A 15,107-nucleotide genomic window follows, 5' to 3' on the forward strand; every position below is an offset into this window, starting at 1 on the left:
ATCCCAGGAGTGAACCATCAACCAATTTAAAATGAATGTTTTAATTTCAAACGTGTAAAAAGCGGAGTCCTAAACACTGACTAAACCCACTTTTACCAGATATATGCATTTAAAATGTCCAGGGAAAACACAAAATACTGAATTTTGTCCAGTGAAATACTCACAAAATCTCCAGCAATACCACACTGACAATTAAGTTGGGGGAATATTTAGTCAAATAATTTTATTATAGGAATTAGGAATATGAAGCAAAACATGGTTCCAACTGAAACAACACTATTGACCGACAACCCAAATGATTGATTTTTCTTACATATCCTCCTTGAGCTGCAACACCAACTTTCGCCTCTTTCACATAAGGATACATCATTCAACTTAAATCTTATAGTAGGCTTCTCAGTTTTTCGGCATTTTATTGGTATAAACTCAATGAGTAAGGATCTTCGTGATGAAAGGGAGAATGTGGGAGAATATTTCAAAAAAAAAGTCTGGCACACTCAAAACATGTAGCCTACCTATGAAAATCTGCACCACAAAGACATTCGCCTATGCACTGACACTTCTACCAGTGACTGAAAAAATATTTATTTACAATAAAGCAATATACATAAAGAGACTGTGGAGGTACAGTTTAGTACTATCTGCAGTCAATCCATAGCCTATACTGCATGAGATGCTCACTGTGCAATATGCAGTGAATTAGTATTCGCACATCTGTGCTTTATTCACAAAATGAAATGGTTAGAAAACAAAACAAATCGGGAGTTTTGGGTATCTCTGTAATATTGCTACTGGATACTACATCGGTTATCCTGTACACTGCTTCAATTAAATAAGGTATTCAATTAAAAATCGTGTGGTATGCACGTGAATCACTGTTGTCAAATTAGCTTATTACGTAGCAAGCTTGCCTCTCCGATAGGCCTATTTTTTGTCTCGGTCAACCTTTTAAAAGTCATATTTAGTTAAAACGAAGCTCTTTTTCAACAGTCGTGCAAACGAACCCGCTAAAAGAAATTACTTCCGGGTCATTCATGGGCGCCAGGATGCGAATACGGTATTGTAGCCTAGTTGTTGTGCAAATACAGTTAGTCAACTGGTATTACAATTGTATAGTAATATGCAATTCCGAACGTATTTTTCTTAATCTACCTGGTTCGTCTTCTGTGTTTTAACTAATGAAGACTACATTTAACTAATGTATAATTTACATTATAGGGAAGTTTACAGATATGTTTAACTAGCGTATTATATAACATCGTAATACATCCGGTCAGCATTCAAATGCTGAATTCGGATAGACTCTCGCTACTAGCCTATTGCCATAAAAAGGTATTGCAGAAATGTTACGCCTATATAATGTTATGCTATTCCGAATTCAGTCTGTTTTTCGTTCACTTTGCCGTTTGAACCTTCTTTTCTATCTGTGACCAAACAGCAATCGAATGCGGGCCGGGTTGTAAAAAGCATTTGATTGGTTGGACCAACTGAACGAACACGCCCCCATCACAAGCGAGTCGTTGTTTTGAGTCTGAACGAGACTCGGCCCAGCAGTGAGTGAAGTGAACAAAGATCTGCAGACCAGCGGAGATGCCGTTCGTTCAGTTCGTCGTGTGAATTAGTAAGTATTGTAAAAGAGTATAGAAGCCAATAAAAGTTCTTTGGAATCGTGTACAACAACACAAAGGGAGCGGAAGAACTGAAGTGTTGGGAAAACGCGTAGGATACGTTTCAAGATCTCTTATTAGGTTTGTAGACATATGTTCTATAAAGGAAAATCATACTCGTTTCGGTCGCGAATGACTCGGTGTTTTTAACGAATCGTTTGACTCACTTGAAAACACACAAAAAGACACGCACTGGTCGCCACCTACTGGGAAATTAAGGTAACTATAAATATCCATGAACGAATCTTTTTGGTCAACCGATTCAAAAGAATCGAATCACATGGGATGAATCAAAATCCCCAAAACTGATTCACGGTGTTTCCACGTTGCAAAACAGCAGAACGAACGCGTGCAATAGAACGTTTTTGATTCCAACGCGATCGACTTCCCTGCGTGAAATTGACCAATCCGATGATCCGCTGAAGTCGCGGGATCGCTACAGGTAGGACCGATTACCAAAACACTGAACCGACCTTGTGGTGGTGGTAAGTGGTAAATGTAATGGATTTCTCTTTATCTTTGTAACTTGTACACAGTGAATGTAAATAGCTGGCCGCGCGACGTGAGATGCGGAAATAGCTGTGCGCGTGAGCTGCAAATCAGGGTATCGCTAAAGATTGTTATGCATGTTTGCGTTGCATTGGTTTAAATATATATATATATATATATATATATATATATATATATATATATATATATATATATATATTGATCAGAAGGTATATGTGGTTGCTTCACTTCAGTAAGAAGAAAATGTACATCATTTCGTGCACATTTTATGTATATAGATTAAAACACTGCAAGCACATCGGAGTTTAACATGTATACATTTATACGCTTTATGACGCCATAAGTTATTTCTGTAGTGTGCGCCTTATAATGAATATACAATAAATGTTTACAAGTAACGTGAGGGAAAACTATACCATCTCGTCAAAGAAAATATATTACTTAAAATAACGAGTTTTTAAAGCAATTTCCAGTCACCTTAACGCGGTGTGTGAACCTAATAATGTTGAATAAATTGCTAAGTGTTTAGATAGAGCAGTCATTTTAGCATGAAGTTTCAGCAACAGACAGAAACAATGTTTTTAAGACATTAGTTTTTGTCTCTTTGTTTCCCTGCAGCCGTTGTCCCATGGTGCAGTGTGGAGGAATGGCTGCTGGGAGCGGGAGGCCGCTCGCGCTTCATTGGCTCCAGCAGCTGTTTCCTCCCTTTAAGTTTTCGCGGCAAATTGAGGGGTCCGCGTGCGCATATGCGGATGTTTTTATTTTATATTTTATTTTCAAAACGACATTTAACTTTAGACTAATAAACTAATCGTCTTCATCTGTGAGGACTTCCTGGCAAGAAGAAAACTTACTTTGTTCGGTTGTTTGTCCTTTCAAACCGATTTTTTGTTTGGTTGAGTGAACACTTAATTACCACTTAATGTGGTTTGCGCATGCATTATAAACTTGACTTTTTTCACAAAATGTCAGAATCTGTTGTAAAGGAGTTATTACATACTTAATACTGTCTTTATGTGTGTATCATTGTTACCTATCTGTAAACAATTATTTATCATCATATAAGTTTTCAGACTAATTCATTACAATATCTCCACAGGTTATGGGAAAATGGTGGTTAATGTAAAGACTGGAGATGAGAAACACAATCTCAGTGAGCTGTTGGACTGGCTCAATGACACACTGCAAGCCACTTTCAGTCAAGTGGAGCACACCTGCTCAGGTATTTTTGTTTTCTAGTTAATTAAAACATTTTAATTGAATATAACAGCTATGTTGACACTAACACTTACTTGCTAACTTTTTGTATGAAAATAGTTTTGAAGTTTATATATTTTTCACTAAAACACTTTAATGGTGTGTTTTTTCAGGTGCTGCTTTTTGTCAGTTGATGGACATCATTCATCCTGGATCTATCGACATAAATAAAGTGAAGTTCACAGCTAAAGAGAACACAGACATCTTGAATAATTTCAATCTGCTACAGGAAGCTTTCAACAAAGCACAAATCAAGAAAGTGAGTTTGTAAACTGGAGAAAAAAAAACATTGAAAATATTTGATGCAGTTAAATTAGATTCAGGTTCACATTTTTATTTTTTAGTTATACTGATATGCAGTTATCAACATGCATTTTTGTCAACAGATGCTTTTTTTTCTCCTTTTATAGGAACTGGAACTGAAATTGTTGGTGAATGGAGACACCCTGAAAACATTAGATTTGCTTACATGGTTCAAAAATATGTATGATCACAATTTTGCTAAGCAGAATTATAACCCTCAGGAGGGTTTTTTTGAAGAGGAAGAGGTGTCATTGAAATCAAGCAGAGAGTTTGGAATGTGTAAGTGTTTATTTTTTTGAGTTTTTATTATTGATATTCTGATATTATATATTATTGAAATATTGTCTTTTTTTTGTTGATAGCTAAGAAGGTAAAACATTCTTCAGCACTCTACAGTCCTGCAGAAACAAAGCATCTAAACCAGAAAATGCTAAATGCCAAGAAGGTGTCAGATGAGTCTTCCTCCTGGATGTGTTTCATCAGAAAGTATTGCCCATCTACCTCAACTGATGCTGGATCAAACTATACCAATAGCAAGTACAGTCTAGTATTAGGCAAGAAATACCGGGAAGATATTACAGTCTTCTGCAGTCAGACTCCATACTGCCTTTATTTATACCATGCTGTGGAGCTTGAGGATGGGAAAGAGACCAGTGTGGTCCTGTTGGGCTTTTTTGACAAAGCTACTGGGGAAAACAACATCAGACTGCTTGATGTTCTTCATCTAAAAGAAGAGACTGCTGATGCTATCTGTTCCTGCATCGTGGAGATGCTGAGGAAGTTCAGAATACCTCTAATGAACATGGCAATATTTTATTCAAATTTCCCAGATCATGAACATGTTCTCACTGGTCTAAAGCTGCTGAAACCTGGGATTGTGTCTTTATGTGGACTTACAGATATGACAGGACAAGCGTGTCATAATGGTTTCATGAAAATGGAGTTTTCTGGCCTGATTCTGAATCTCATCACAGAAATCTACAAACACTTTCCATCTTTCCCAGCTGCTCTACAAAACTTGCTTGAAGATGTTGAGGGGTCAAACTTCAATAATCTCCTGACGTTTCAAAGCTCTCTATTCTGTAGAATAATGCAGAAAATGACTTTGGCTTGGTCAGACCTTGAGAAATACTTTGGATCTCAGGAAACAAATGAAAAAGCAATCTGTCATCTTCTCAGTGATCCCAAAATAAGACTCAATGTCCTCTTTCTTAGCCATGCTTTGCAACCGCTTTGTGATTTCCAGGAGAGTTTTGACCAAGGCGTCGGCGTGACACAGCTGCTCCAAGATGCTTCTCAATTAGTGAGATGTTACACTGCGAGTTTCCTCAGACCAAAAGCAGCAGAGTTTTTTCTTAGGAGAGGAAAGACCTCGCTTGTACAGGACACAGTGGGACATTTACCTAGAGGAGAGGTTCAAGTTGGCAAACAGGCTGCTGATTTTCTCCTGCAATGCTCTGCTGAGTTGTCTGACTACTTGGAGACATTCCACAGTTCCATCATTTCCTTCTACACGACTGTTACTGTTGATATTGTTGAACGCTTACCCTTCCCAGACTCCACCCTGAGAAACTTCTCATTAGTGTTGAGTCCAGGAAAAAAGCTTGAGGTGACCGGCAAAGTCGTCCAAGATTTAGGTGTTTGTTTTGGGGTTTGCTCAAGCCCTGAGAATGTCAGCTTGCTCACTGATGAGTTTTTGGAGTATCAGTTCATTGATGAGGGTGACGCACACCCAGCTGACCAGTCAATGGAGCAGTACTGGAAGACCGAGCTGAGGATTATGGGAAGGACATCTAGTTTTGGGAAATTAATCATTAGCTTGTTAGCCCTGCCCAAAACATTGAAAAAAGAGGTCATTTTTGAACAGGTGAGATATCAATGTGACAAAGTATTTTTCCAACCACTTTTAATGTTCTAAGAGTTTATGAAAATGAGTTTAGTTTGGAGACCTATGATGATATTAAAAGTATTTAGAACATCCAGACCACCTTACCTCCATAGAACCATTTAGAACATTCAAGCATTATGACAGTGGGTTGTATTCAAGCAGACGTCTAAAACTTTGGTTTGTATTTTTATGTGTGGTTGTCTGTATCTCAGATGTTTCAACAAACTGACAGTCTCAAGGAGGGGAGAATGGAGGACTGTGAGGAGAAAGACATGGCTGAGGACGATGTCACAGACAGCAGCTCATATAAAAGCGCTCCATCACATCTCAGCCCAGAGACTCAAGGGAGCATCACATCCGGTAATGAGACATGCATATACGCTACAAGGCAAAATAAAATAAATCTCTGAACTTAACAACAAACTTATCAAAAGACATTTAAGGAGCTGATCTCTTATGGAGTCAATATAGGGCCATATATATCTGCAAAATAAAACAATGTTTTGCAAAAAAAAAATATGTTTTGCAAAAAAAAAATATGTTTTGCAAATAAAAATAGAGTATTGAGAAAAAAAATTGCTTTTTTGCAAGCAAAAAAATAATAATTGCAAAAGAAAAGTTAACCACTGAGAGAAAAAAAAAAGTTTAGCAAAGTAAAACTTCAGCAGCATTGACTTTGCAACACATATTTCCCTTTGCGCCGCTCCTTTAAATCCGCGTTTCAGTCATCCGTGCCTCTGCGGCGCAAGCTTTCCTTTGGCTTCATTTTTCTTTGCGCCTCGCTTTGTGTCCCTGATTTGACGTGGGGGGAGGGGTCAAGAGGTTGGGGTGTGTACAAGAGACGAAGGCGCGTCCCTCTCGTAACGTCATCAGCGCGAGCCCCAGACTTTTTTTTTATTTATTTATTTTTATTTATTTTTTTATTGACATATTTATAGAACATTAACAAAAAAGGCATTCGTAATTTCAGATTTTACAAACAAACCTGAGCGTACATACAGATATTACATCACAATATACATATTCTCATCAGCAGGCAAATAGAGCCCCAGACTATTATTGTCAATAATAGGGGAGCGCGGGGCACAACCTAACGCGGGGCTAGTTGTAACACGCTTGTTTGAAATACTTCCGCACATGCTTGGATGACGAAACTTTGTGTATTTACTAGTTGCCATATCAACACTATACAGAAAAAAAAAAATCCGCCAAAATCTTTTTTTTTTGGGAAGATGTCCATAGACATTTATTAAACCATAGCAAAAGTAAATTTCTTACTTAAGTTAATTTTTCATCTCTATTTTTTGTGTTTATTTAAAATAAGACAAATCTGATATTATTTTAATCTCCAAGATGTTATTTAACAGTTGAGATAGTTATTTAATGCTTCGCTAACTAGCAGAAGACACTAGCAGGGTTTAAACCCCAACTGTGCAGGCGGGGGCATGTTGTAACACTGCGTTACAATGAGCCCCTATTAGAAATATGCTATTATATTCTATACTTTTATTAATTTTATTGGGAAAATATGAGAAAAAGGTGAATAAAGACTGAGAGTCAATGTTCAGAAATGAATAATTATTTCTTTGTTTTGAACTATGTTGTATAGCTTTGTTTTCATGTGTTCGTAGTCAAAACTCAAAAATTTGTTTATATTTAATTATTAAAAATTGCCATTATTTTATATGAAAAAGTTTTTTAATTGTATTTTATTTAGAAAATATTTTAGTTTGTTTTGTATATATTTTTTATTAGATCAGATAACATTTTAAGCTGTCATATGTTATGTTACAATGTGCCCCACACATGTTACAATGTACCCCACCTATGGGGCATGTTGTCACATTTCACTTCCATTCTTTCGGGGTATGTCAAGAAAAAAGTACATACTGTATTAATAAAACAAAACCACATAATGGTACTAGACATGTGGGAAATAAATTAATGTGGGAAAAAATAAATACTCTGAACCATAAGTAGATTTACACAAACTGAGAAAGTCAAAAAGCGTTAGGTTGTGCCCCGCTCTCCCCTACATACCTGTGATCCATCACCCGTGCTGCGTTCCAGTCCAAAATAGTCATGCTCTTCACTCGCTAACTTCCCTTCATCTCCGTTCACTCGGATGTACGTCATTGCGAGTGCCCACTACTGGCGGAAACTGCAATGGGCTGAACTGGAACGTCCTAAGCCCTTGATCACTTGGAATCAGCTGTGGAGTTGATTTATTATTTAATTTTTTTCCCTTTAATAATTTGTTTAATGCAGTATCCAAATGTTTATAGGTGTGTTTGGGTTGTTTTAAATTTAAAACATTATAATTAATATATCATAGAGTTGTCTGTGTGGTGGTGATTAGACGAGATATGTGGTGACGTCACAATCGTACTGCATTGTGGGACATATAGGTGCCTGAAGTGTACATTTGAAGCAGACTCGCTCCCTCGGTCAAAATCGAGGGAACGAGGGTCTGTCCATATAAACTTCCCTCGTCCACTTCACGAAGTGGAACGCACTTCAAATGGCGGCAGGGATTCCCCCAAGGGGAAGTGCTTAGGGAAGTTCGCAAGTGCGTGTCTAAAAGTGGACTGTCTCTGCTCCGCCATTTCGATCGATCCACTCGGTCTGGGGCTCGCGCTGATGACGTTACGAGAGGGACGCGCCTTCGTCCCTTGTACACACCCCAACCTCTTGACCCCTCCCCCCACGTCAAATCAGGGACACAAAGCGAGGCGCAAAGAAAAATGATGCGCAAAGGAAAGCTTGCGCCGCAGAGGCACGGATGACTGAAACGCGGATTTAAAGGAGCGGCGCAAAGGGAAATATGTGTTGCAAAGTCAATGCTGCTGAAGTTTTACTTTGCTAAACTTTATTTTTTCTCTCAGTGGTTAACTTTTCTTTTGCAAATTTTTTTTTTTTTGCAAAAAAGCAAAAAAAAATCTCAATACTCTATTTTTATTTGCAAAACATATTTTTTTTTTTGCAAAACATATTTTTTGTTTGCAAAACATTGTTTTATTTTGCAGATATATATGGCCCTATATTGACTCCATAATCTCTACTTGCTTTGCATCACACTATAACAAATGCATTTGATTTTCAGATGTCATTGACTTAACGGAAATGGATGATATTGTGGCAATTGAAGTGGAGGACATTACACCGATGGAAGTGGGAGATATTGTACCAATCTCTTCTGATTCAGACACAGAAAGCCAAAATAACACAGAAGGTTTTAGACTCTATTCAGATATTCTAGCTAGTGGTATTTTATCCTTTGTACAGTTCTGCAACATTGAGACAGGTCTAAGTGAAACTTGCATTGCCCTTTTTTTCCAGGAGATCTGCCATATGTCTCTGTAATCTTAGATGATGATGATGATGAAATCACTGATGATGACGACGATTACAACTGTGATGCTGGTGATGTCATATGGAATTATGCGGTAAATATCTGCTTATTGGTTTTTGTTTAAAGTTCAGTTATGGATATCTTGATTGAATGCTTTCCTTTTTCTGCCAGAAAAGAAAAGGAAATACATCTTCAACACGAAACGGTGAGAAACCAGACAGTCCATACCAGGTAAGTTCTATTATTAGGTATTAAAAATACCTTTTTTATTGCTTCTGTGCATCTAAGTTAAAGCATAAGTATTAAGTTTCTGTGCCTTTAAGGATTTCTTTAAAATGGAACAGGAGAATGTATTTTAACATAAACACATTTAAGTAAGGCCTCAGACTCTCCATTCAACGACTGCTGTGTTTCTCTCTTTAGGATGGTTACACAGTCGGTGAGATGGTTTGGGGGCCAATTGAGGGCTTTGGTCTTTGGCCTGGACTAGTTCAGATCTGGGACAGCAAGAGGCCTTGTGGCTCCATACGTAAAGTGATTTTCTTTGGGAACAGGATGCTGTCAGAGGTACAAAAATGATTATGCAGAGTCTCATGTGCGAGTATTGTGTTATTCTTTTATTTATTCAATGAGAATTATCATGTTATATATAATTGTTTGTCTTATTGCAGATCCAAGCTGACGATCTCCTGCCCTTCTTTTCATTTGCGAAGTGCTTCTGTTCTAATTCCTTCGCTACAGTAAAGGCGTATAAAGATGCCATTTTCAGTTCTCTGCAGGTAATGAATTTTGCTAATTTTGTTATTAGTGCTCTATGGTCCATGTACTAGCATGCAGTTTGCAATTTAGTTTTAGATTACTATCTGAAAACCGATTTTGGGAAGCTAAGTCTAATTCTGTCCAAAATTTCACTGGTGGTAATTTTGTTTGCACTCTGTAAGGCATTTGTTTAAAATTCCTCTTGGTGATGCTAGTGGCACAGAAATTGCACTCACCCTTTAAGAGTTTCAAAACCGTCCAAATGTTAGTACAGAAACATCTTTGCCTCTCATTGTGTGATTTGTCATGTGTCTCTAGGTGGCGTCCAGGCGCAGTAGAATGTTTTTTTCCCCTAAGACGGACTCTACGGATGAGCTGCTTAGAGTTATGTTGAACTGGGCCTTTGGAGGCTTTGAACCATTGGGCTCTGATGGACTTCAGCCTCAATCAGAATACAGTGGTATGCAGCAGTTAAGCACTGAAGACACTCTTTGACCTGCTGTATTTCATTGCATGGACTGTAGCATCATATGCTGTATTAATTTTCTGTATTTTTATCTTTCTTTCTCCCTTAGACAAAATTGATATGCCTCGATCAGTGAATGGGCACATGGGAAACCACAAAGACCATAATGGAAAGTTATTTAAATTAACTGTATCTCTGAATAAACTCCCTGAATCTCTGGAACTGAACGATGGCTCGATAGACCTTGGGACAACAGATGATTACAGAAAACGCACAGATCCGAAATGGAATCAGAGATCCTCGCAGACTGTGAAGACCCGTAGAAAACAAAAACATGCACAACGGAATAAAAATCAAAATGTTAAACCAAGCATACAGGTCGAGTCCAGACAGAACAGCCAAAAAAGACGTATGTACGCAATTGATAGTTATTATTGCTATTAAAAGTGTGATGGTAAAGTAAAAAAAAATCCCATGTAACCTGGTGTTTATTGACATGTTTTCAGATCAAATGGTACATGAATTTCTGAAAAACAAGAGAAACATTGAAGGTGAGAAATCATTTCATAGATATTGCAATAATATTGCAATTGATAATGAGTAAAGTTCATCCTAATTTTACTTCTCTTTCTTCTCAGAGTTCTGTTTATCATGTGGGAGTGTACCTGTTGAAATCATCCACCCACTCTTCGAAGGAAGGCTGTGTTCAAACTGCAAGGTACTATATTTATAGTTATACAGCTAGAATTTGCTGCACATGGGTTACAGCTATACCAGCTACACTTATTACCAAAAATTGCATGAAATCAAGTATACAGTCATACAATATCCTTAGACAAACATTTTCAATAGGTTCAGTAGCTATGCAAAGAATATCACTAGTTTTAACTGAATGATTTTAATGGTCTGTCTGTTTGTTTGTCACATGTAGTACAATTTCACGGAGACGCTGTACCGTTATGATGAAGATGGCTATCAGTCGTACTGTACCGTGTGCTGTTCTGGCATGGAGGTCATTCTGTGCGGCCATGACAGTTGTTGTCGGTGAGTCTTTAGGATATTGGTGATTCAAAGTATAGAATCATGTCACATCTTTTTTCATTTTTGACAGATCTGAAAACAAGGCTCATTTTCATCCATGTGAAATTCTGTATGGCATCTACCCTAACTAAAGTCTATTGTCAATAAAAATCACTTTGTATATCAATGTGTACAGTGTTGAGACAAATTCAAAAGAAAGCAATGGTTAAAAATTAGGACCCATTTTGGAACATTCGCACATTAGTTGCTGAACATTGTAAATGCTTTGATTTCTCTCAGACAAAGCAGTGGATATTTATTAAATAAATATGTTTAAGTAATATGTTCCCATCTAGTGATTGTTTAAGCATTGCAGATTTTTATGTTTGTTTTTTTAAAGGTAGATAGTAAATCAGATGGCAGACAGACAAGAAGCAGGCAACATTTTATTCTTACCTTTTGATATATTTAAAATTTGCGGTTTTGGTAGTGAAACAAACTATTTAATTAGAAAAATTAAGTATCTTCTCTAGTGTCCTTAGGCCTTTGAACCCCACTTTGTATAGCTGAATTTGGTCTCTTTTCTTTCTCTAGCTCCTACTGTGTGGACTGTCTGGATATCCTAGTGGGTGAGGGGACCTTCGACCGGTTGAAAAATGTGGACCCGTGGACCTGTTACCTGTGTGCACCTGAGAGCAGCTCTGGAGCCTTGAAGCCCAGGCATGACTGGAGCATCCGTGTGCAGGAATTCTTTGCCAACAACAGTGCCATGGAGTTTGTTAGTGCTTGTTTCATATAGTTCATCATATTGTAAAAATATCGGATGATCTTCCTGATTTGTATTTGTATTGGTTTGACTTCTGACATTTGTCCTCCTCAGGAGCCCCATCGTGTTTACCCATCAATCCCTGCTACCCTGCGACGTCCAGTCAGAGTCCTTTCCTTATTTGATGGCATAGCCACAGGTAACCTCTCATCTTCCTGGACCACTTGTAGTTTAATACACGTCTATCACAGTATGTTCTTGTACTGGTCATGTGGTTCATTTAAATGTATTTTCGTGTTTCAGGATACCTTGTTCTGAGGGATCTTGGCTTTAAAGTGGAAAAATATGTGGCCTCAGAAATTGATGAAGAGTCCATTACCGTCTCAATGGTCAACCATGATGGAAAAATCACTCAAGTGGATGATGTTAAAAAAATTACGAAAGAGCATGTATGGTTGCAAAATTATTTTTTCAGCATCTTTTTTGTTTTCTGTCTATTATGTACAAATGCACTGAGATTTAATTACAAATCAAAAGAAGAATCTGCTTATCAAGTTTATTCTCTTTCATTGTTCAGATTGAGAAATGGGGCCCGTTTGATCTTCTCATCGGTGGAAGTCCATGCAATGACTTGTCCATAGTCAATCCTGCCCGGAAAGGCTTGTTTGGTATGACAAAAGTCAAAAGTCTAGATACTGACTACGTTTACATGCAGCCAATAACCCGTTCAAAACCGGGATATTAGCAATAACCCGGTCGCGCACGGCCATGTAAACACCGGCAAAAACCCGGATATGCTCATATCCCGGTTTTTAAAAACCCGGATATTATACCTGGGGTACCCCCTTTCTAACCCGAATATTTGGTCATGTAAACGTGCATCGGCATATCCCCATCAAAAGGGACATTGATTTGTGTTCTGCGCATGTTCTATTCGCAAGGAATCTTGGTCTTTTGAGTAGAGACGGCGCATACAAAAACCCGCGTGCAGTATACCGGAAGTAAACAAGAAGTAGAGGTAAACATGGCGAGACGCAGCACAGCACCACACTTTTGGAGCGAGGAGAAAAGCGCAAACAAAGGCGATCGCTATCTGCCCCGAACTATTCATTATCCGCATGCTGCTGCTGTTGTTGTTGTCTTTGGATACAGGAAAAAGAATCGGAAATGACGCATATTGCGTCTTAAGGAAGTCCGTAAGTCCAGACGCTAACCGCGCGTCGCCGTTTACATCGGGATATTGTAAATTCCATGTATACAGGAGTAACTCTCTCTGCTCACGCATGTAAACGCGTTATTCCGAATGTTTCAGAAACCCAAATAGTGACCCTAACCCGACCATAACCCGGATATTGGCTGCATGTAAACGTAGTCAGTGACAAACTAACACATGGTTCACACATCAAATTTAAGGTTTTGTTGAACATGCAGATGCTGAGCGGACTCAGTGCCTGGTCTCAAAATATAACATATTTCATTTCATCTGAGATTCTCTTTACTCTGCAGAGGGCACTGGGCGGCTCTTTTTCGAATATTATCGGCTTCTGAATGTTATGAAGCCGAAGGAGGACGACCCACGGCCGTTCTTCTGGCTGTTTGAGAATGTGACGTTCATGGAAACCAAGGTTAAAGCGGACATTTGCCGCTTTCTGGAAGTGAGTGTGATTCTGTTGTGTTTGATAGAGGTTTGATAAAGACTCAGCGTTTTCTTGTAAATTTAAATAGCTCATGGTCAGGCTGTAAGATATTTCTCAGTAGAGTAAAAACAGCTGAATCTCTCCATTTTTAAAACATTTTTTTCTAGTCACATGGTGTAATAAGTGTGTGTGGTTTATTTTTAGTGTAACCCTGTGCTTGTTAATGCTGTGAACGTGAGTCCAGCTCACAGAGCAAGATACTTCTGGGGGAACATACCTGGCATGAACAGGTGAGTCTGTTATATTCATATGATTATCACACCCCCTTAAAGGGATCGTTCACCCAAAAATGAAATTTTTGTCATTTACTCACCGTCATATAACAATTTTCATTTTTGGGTGAACTATCCCTTCTGTGAAATACACTCAACTGTGTACAGTATTTAATTATGATATTCATTAAGTGTTTTCTTCTGTTTTGACCAGACCAATCATAGCATCTCAGAAAGATAAACTCAGTCTTCAGGAATGTCTGGAGGCCGGCCGCACTGCAAAGGTTTTTCATACGTTTCTAGCCAAAGATATGCAGTACATGGTTATTGAAATTATGTCACAGTAGTGATGAGTTGTGACATCTATAATGTACTTAATTTGCAGTATGACAAAGTTCGCACTATCACTACACGGCCAAACTCACTGAAGCAGGGCACCAATGATGCGCATTTCCCCATCACCATGAATGGAAAAGATGACAATATATGGATCACAGAATTGGAGAAGTAAGTTAAACTTCTATTCCTTTTGCTGTAAATAAAAATGTAAGCATAAATATGTATTTAATGTATGCTCTCTGTCACACTTGCACTTTGACAGGATATTTGGATTTCCGAAGCATTACACAGACGTGAAAAACATGGGGCGTAATCAGAGGCAGAGAGTGCTGGGGAAGTCCTGGAGTGTCCCTGTCATAAGACATCTTTTAGCACCACTAAAGGATTACTTTGCTTGTGACGAGGTCCCCTTGAAATGAACAGAAGATTTTATTATGATGATCTTAATCTTTTTCTGTCAGTGTGACTGAGAGACTCAACTACTCAGGGACATGAGAGTTTGTTGCTTTTAATTTTTTTAACCTTTTTTTAACCAAAATGTTATTACTAAGAATCATAAGAATGCAGAATTGAATGGAATAATGGATGCTGGGAAAACTAAAGAAAGTTGATTCCATTTTATTGAAAATCACAGGTCACTTTTTAAAAATGTTTTCTTTTTCTTTTTTTCTCTCTCAATTTGTAATCAAGTTAAGCTTCAAATAGATTGACAAATTTGATGTGGGATTGAGCAAAATGAATAAACCTGGTAAATGTGTTCAGTGTTCATCTGTGTCTAAAGTAAAGAATATTATCAAATAGATCAAAAGATACAAAAACAGTAGCCTAATTCACCACAGGGCAGCCACATCTTTGCCCCCACATTTTAAGA

The 15,107-nt window shown here is 38.0% G+C and overlaps 1 protein-coding gene across 6 annotated transcripts; it reads left to right on the forward strand.

Annotated features, from left to right (window-relative positions):
• Positions 1–993: 993 nt before the first annotated feature.
• Positions 994–15,004, forward strand: dnmt3bb.2 (DNA (cytosine-5-)-methyltransferase 3 beta, duplicate b.2). 6 transcript variants are annotated; one of them, XM_082146441.1, is made up of 25 exons: positions 994–1,057; positions 3,277–3,399; positions 3,548–3,693; positions 3,845–4,016; positions 4,100–5,604; positions 5,838–5,985; positions 8,729–8,857; positions 8,965–9,071; positions 9,149–9,208; positions 9,401–9,544; positions 9,649–9,756; positions 10,055–10,196; positions 10,312–10,611; positions 10,709–10,753; positions 10,841–10,920; positions 11,134–11,246; positions 11,817–12,000; positions 12,103–12,187; positions 12,292–12,437; positions 12,566–12,656; positions 13,495–13,643; positions 13,830–13,915; positions 14,112–14,181; positions 14,283–14,404; positions 14,499–15,004. In XM_082146441.1, the coding sequence occupies exons 2-25, from the start codon at positions 3,288–3,290 to the stop codon at positions 14,653–14,655; spliced, it is 4,401 nt and encodes a 1,466-aa protein (XP_082002567.1). In that variant the 5' UTR covers positions 994–1,057; positions 3,277–3,287; the 3' UTR covers positions 14,656–15,004. The 6 variants fall into 6 exon arrangements, with proteins under 6 accessions (XP_082002567.1, XP_082002566.1, XP_082002569.1 ...); XM_082146440.1 differs by lacking the exon at positions 994–1,057 and adding an exon at positions 1,579–1,748; XM_082146443.1 differs by lacking the exon at positions 994–1,057 and adding an exon at positions 1,815–1,886.
• Positions 15,005–15,107: the final 103 nt, after the last annotated feature.

This window comes from Leuciscus leuciscus (assembly GCF_965113295.1).
Source record: "Leuciscus leuciscus genome assembly, chromosome: 18".
NCBI classification, from domain to species: Eukaryota; Metazoa; Chordata; class Actinopteri; order Cypriniformes; family Leuciscidae; genus Leuciscus; species Leuciscus leuciscus.

Bases quoted from the DNA above. Each gene is read 5' to 3' on its own strand.
- dnmt3bb.2 (XM_082146441.1), top strand. From the start codon at position 3,288: ATGGTGGTTAATGTAAAGACTGGAGATGAGAAACACAATCTCAGTGAG. The intron at 10,197-10,311 runs GTATGCAGCAGT...TTTCTCCCTTAG, and splicing joins GCCTCAATCAGAATACAGTG to ACAAAATTGATATGCCTCGA. The intron at 12,657-13,494 runs GTATGACAAAAG...TTTACTCTGCAG, and splicing joins TGCCCGGAAAGGCTTGTTTG to AGGGCACTGGGCGGCTCTTT.